Raw genomic sequence first — 5,000 nt, 5'->3', positions numbered from 1 at the left:
GAGCATTCATGCAGTCTACCGACATAAGATAAACTACTTGACCCCGAGGGAAACTTTTGCTCGAAATATAGAAAGGTCTGGAGAAGAAACATATTTCATTTAAGGACGATGCCTACTATTGTTATTGCGCATACATCTTGCACATCTCAAGATACTCAGATTTCCTATGGTTGGTGCTTACTAATACAGGACATTTCTGCGCGGTTCAAAACTATGCAGAGGAAGCAGAACTTAGCAAGTGATCTCGGTATCCAAAAAAAAAATTTGGGGTAACCACGCATTTTTCAGAGAAAACCAAGCTTCAATTTGGAAAAGAACGCCATACATTGCTTTGTACTTTAAAGCTTTTTACAGATATTGTTGATTAATAATGTTTGAAAAATGCGTGGTTACCTCCAATTTTCTTTTTGGATTTCTATAACACTTGTTAAGATCTACTTTTATTTTAACGCATATTCAGCGAGCCGCGCAAAAACACCTTTGAATTAGTAGGCACCGTCCTTATCAAGTGACGGGAATTTACACCTCAGTGTATTCTCCGGATGCCATAAGTTCCTTACAGGCGGAATAAGGTGCATGCTGATTTTCATTAAGGGAGGTAAACAGGCTTTAATCCCCCACCCCCTTAACAGGACTTGGCTTGGGTAAGCAGAGGGGAACCTGTATTTTCTTGTTGTCGTATAGTAGATCCCACTCCGGAAACCGGAATACATGGACCAAACCCACGTTAATCATTTAATTTTACCAGTGAATGCTTCTGGTGAACAGATTGAGTATATGCTACCTGGACGGCGTTTCGTGTCCCTGATCTAGTATTTTCTTTGGGTTTCAAATGACGTCACAGGGACCATGCCAAACCAATCGTGAGTAAACACGAAATATAAATTTCGATACTGTTTTTCCCGAACTCCACATCATTTATATGCCACTAAAATCAAGCTTATTCGTTATGGTGTAACGTTGATCAATGGATGTGTTCATATATTCCTGGTAGGTATCACTGCTGCACTAAAACCAATGTTACGCGAGTTGAACATTTCTGTAGTAACTTTCAATGGGAGGAACTGGATAACACCTTGATTAATAAGCACTTAATGACTAAATGGTCCCAAGGGAAACAGTCAGTTTTGTTTCCCCGAGACCCTCAATAGAACAATTCGGCTAATTCAATGTTGTACCCAATTCAGATCTCTTGGGGTTCAGGTTCTTTGTGTGTTGCATTTGCATGATATTGTACAATTTACCGTAAATGACGTGGAAATACTTGGAAGAAAACGTTTTATTCCCAAAGGATTTGAATTGAATAAAACATTGAGTTAACCGAATTGGTCTATTGAGGGTCGAAGGGAAACAAAACTCACTGTTGTGTTTTGTTATACCCCACAACTGAATATGACCAAACTAAATACGAGTATAATCCTTAGATTTTAGTCTAGTTATAAGTCAAATATCTCAAATACAAATGAGTAACAATTGCCTTCAATGATTACTTTCAACTTTTGTTTCGTATCATTCAGTTGCTGTATTTCTTCCTCACTTCGTGCTTGAAAGCGTTTGTCGCGGCCATGACTTGAAAAAAACTTGAAAATTACTCAGATTTCCAAATTTCACTGAAAATCGCGGTGGACGCGCTCACAAATTTGCTGCACTTTCATGACGGAAGAAGAACAACTACCTGAAAATAGACACTGAATGCCTACCCTTTTCTGTGAGACTGCAATAACCACGTGCTGTCCAGGTCCAACGTTGATTCCTTCCCATTCATCTACAAATTCCCCTCGCCCATGAATGAGAACCTTAAATCCTTCTGAATATTTTCCCATTGTGTGTTCATGTGTCTGGACATTAAGAACTACACTAAGTCCGGTTGACACCCCACCAGAATAGACTGTTCTAATCTCGCCATTAGACCCCGAATTAAACGTGTAACACATTCCCCATTGGGTTACAAAAGAAGTAAAGTTCGTTGCAAAACACGGTGACCCTTCCCACCCAAAAGCACACAACGGTCCAACAAGGGAATTCATGTCTTGACTATAGTATCGATAAAAGTCTTCCAAATCCAGACGATGCGAAAATCGCTTGAGAATATCTAAAAGACTTTGCCTGTATTGAATTGTGCAATTTGGTGTGGAATTATACACATCAAAAGCATCAGTCGGAGTACAGCAGCAAATGAGTGATAACCCACAAGAACGATTCCCTCGCACCGGTGACGTTACAGCGCATGCGCTAATGTTCAAACCATTTTTTGCAAAAATTGGATCGTCATCTTTCACAAACAGTTTGGATTTGGCAAAATAATTGAGAGGACAGATGGTCACAGCTGGAAATTCCATTTTTGTGAGATGCTTTGTGCTAATAATTGTGTTGATTGGACGAGAGTAAAATTTGTTGAAAGCTCTGTAGACTGTTACTATGTAGTAGCCTGCAGAGGAAAGCAATATTACAAGCCAAATAAGACGAATGACAAAATGGCGCCTTTTCATGAAGACATAACGGATTCCATGTAGGCTTGTGTCATTTGCGAACTCATGCCACCTTTCTGATGAGCTCTTATACTCGTTCTTGAGCCGGGATGTCCTTTGGGAAAGACTGTCTTGTGACATTTTCGACAATGCTACGTCGTTCATCTTCTATGTATGGCCAAATGTCACTTGTTTTTATTGTCGACGATGTTATTCTGTTGGGAAAAATCATCAGAAGGAAGCTATTGTTGAAACATTGGAATGACAAACTATGGTCCTAAATGCAAAGTTCAAGAACAGCATTATATGACGACTGAACGGATGTGTAATTGTGCGGCGGCGTCAGGTCATATCGCTAACCGATCAGTTTGCCAAACAAGAAACAAATTTGTACATATCACATTTATATGATACGTAGATGCGTCACGGAAGATATAAATCTTCACAGAGACTTACAAATAGAGAAACGATCAAATAAGAACTATGGATATAAAAATATTCAGCTGGCTTTTCTCCCATTTAGATGTCTCGTCTGTTTATTTACGAATTGCTTCCTTTTGAAGAAAAAACTGAGTTAATCCGTTACTGTGATTTTCTTAAAAAAAAGCTTTTTTGCTCAGTTTTCTCTCAAGTTACCTTTTTAGCTTTTCTTGAGGTGCCGAAAAGACCATACGACGTCGTCCTTCCCTTCACGGTAGATCGCCTAAACCAAAACAGATGGAGTATAATTTCCTGTAATCTTGGCTTATCTCGAGGAAAGTGAAAAAAGTGCATTTTAATAAAAGAGCAACAAAATAAATTTTAATGAGTACACAGTAGGGAAACTGGAAAACAACAACGGCCGAAGCCCTGGGAAATAAACAGTAATTAAAACCACGGACTTGCACCGTCAAATCCTGAATGTTAAACGTTGTGTTGTTAAATCAAATCTTAAAGAAGGTTATTTTTTAAAATATACTTTCAGTAAACTTTAAAAGCGTTCACACGTTCTACAAACTGAGGAGGTCTTGCCCAAGTTTGTTTAGACGGATAGTGCGTCTCTAGTATAAAAGCGAACAATGATTCGGGTTTTTTGACCCATTTTGAGTCCTCTGTGACAGTTACACAAAATCGGATTGTTTCACATTTTTGGCATGACATGCGTTGATATCATTTTTTGCAACAATCGATAAACGGTTGTTGACAGTTTTATTCTACGAAGAATAGCCTACGAGCAGGCTCCCAGTGGTTCGAAGTACATGAAGAGCATGCTCGACTGCTCAGATGCGCAGGCTAAACAAAGGCGAAAAGGTGTTGTCAGATGCGGTTTCACAGTCAGTGGCCACCTCTTCCTATTTATCTAGGAGGTATAGGGTGCCAAAACCCGATCGAAAAAATCTACTGTACACACATACATGTACAGTAAATCGTTGATATAACGTACTTTAAATTCGTCGAGAATGATCGAGAGGATATAGCAGTACAAAAGCCCTTAACGCGAAAACACGTGATCTGTCAAAGTAAAAGAATGTTCCGCCCACATCATGATTTAAAGACTATTGGGACGAAGTCGACAAGCGCTATTAATACCGCGTAGTTCATTCCTTCAAAAACAAAGCACCCATTGAAAATCCCGGAGCAAAGGAGATAGGTAGGTTTTTAGTAAAGGATAGTATTATGGTTTATAGCACGCTTTTTGTTTAGTGGTCACGAAAAAAATTCCAACAAACAAATCTCAGTCCAATTCTTTATCCAATTAAAGGAAATGAATGAATCACCTCTCCTGTCTTCTGTACAAGAATAGAAAAAACAAATTCAGTTTTAAAACATGACTCTATTTGATGAAAAACTTGAATCTTCGTTCCGACTTCATTACTATAACCGACTTTCAGAACAAGCCAGAATATAATAGATGTTATTATTATGCAAATAAGTGGCGGAGTATTCAGCAGATAAGCTCTTTTTTTTTTTTTTCTATTTTATACTTTTCTGTCTGCTCTTTTGGTGGAACAAATTTTATCCTCACTGTTTTTAGTCTTTAAAAATCTATATTTGTGAAAGAACAATCGTTGTGTTATTAGATTAGGATGACGTGGCCACTAACTGTGAAACCGCAGCTGACAACAAAGGCCCTTCATGCACCTCGAATCACCAACAGCCTGCTCGCAGGCTACAGTCTTCGTTGAATAAAAGGGACAACTATTATCGAGAATTGTTGGAAAATACGAAACAGGATTTGTTTTCCTTTCTTCCAACCGTTTTATGTTGGAAGTCGATATCATGATTGTTCACACACCGTAGTGACCTCTTCACTGACACCTATTAAATTCATGGATCCGTGTACGTGTTGGAATTTGTCACCGCAATGGCTTGAGATTCATCCCACAAAAGTAACTTTGAATCCTTAGCATATTTAAGCAATGAAAAGAAAAACGAAAAGATACAATAGGTGTTGGCCGCCTTAAAAATAACTCTACGGCCCAAAAGGGAAAGGGTGCCAAAGCAAAGCCCGGTTGCACTTAGAGAGACCCACACGTCAAGCACAAAGAGCCT

At 38.8% G+C, this 5,000-nt stretch overlaps 1 protein-coding gene across 12 annotated transcripts in view; it reads right to left on the bottom strand.

Moving 5' to 3' along the window:
• LOC138051945 (acid-sensing ion channel 2-like) overlaps positions 1-5,000 on the bottom strand; it is a 72,664-nt gene that overhangs the window by 8,036 nt on the left and 59,628 nt on the right. For 5 of the 12 annotated variants that reach the window (XM_068898286.1, XM_068898285.1, XM_068898284.1 and 2 more), the window contains 2 exons: positions 3,105-3,171; positions 1,701-2,683 (listed from right to left, as the gene is read on the bottom strand). In XM_068898286.1, coding sequence (XP_068754387.1) covers positions 1,701-2,633 — 933 coding nt within the window. In that variant the 5' untranslated portion in view covers positions 2,634-2,683; positions 3,105-3,171. Of the gene's footprint in view, positions 1-1,700; positions 2,684-3,104; positions 3,218-5,000 lie in introns of all 12 variants that reach the window. The other 7 variants (XM_068898278.1, XM_068898277.1, XM_068898275.1 and 4 more) reach the window with 2 other exon arrangements.

This window comes from Montipora capricornis, chromosome 6 (genome assembly GCF_036669925.1).
Source record: "Montipora capricornis isolate CH-2021 chromosome 6, ASM3666992v2, whole genome shotgun sequence".
NCBI classification, from domain to species: domain Eukaryota; kingdom Metazoa; phylum Cnidaria; class Anthozoa; order Scleractinia; family Acroporidae; genus Montipora; species Montipora capricornis.
Note: the sequence above shows the minus strand (reverse complement) of the source record. Positions and strands in the feature narration are given on the sequence as shown.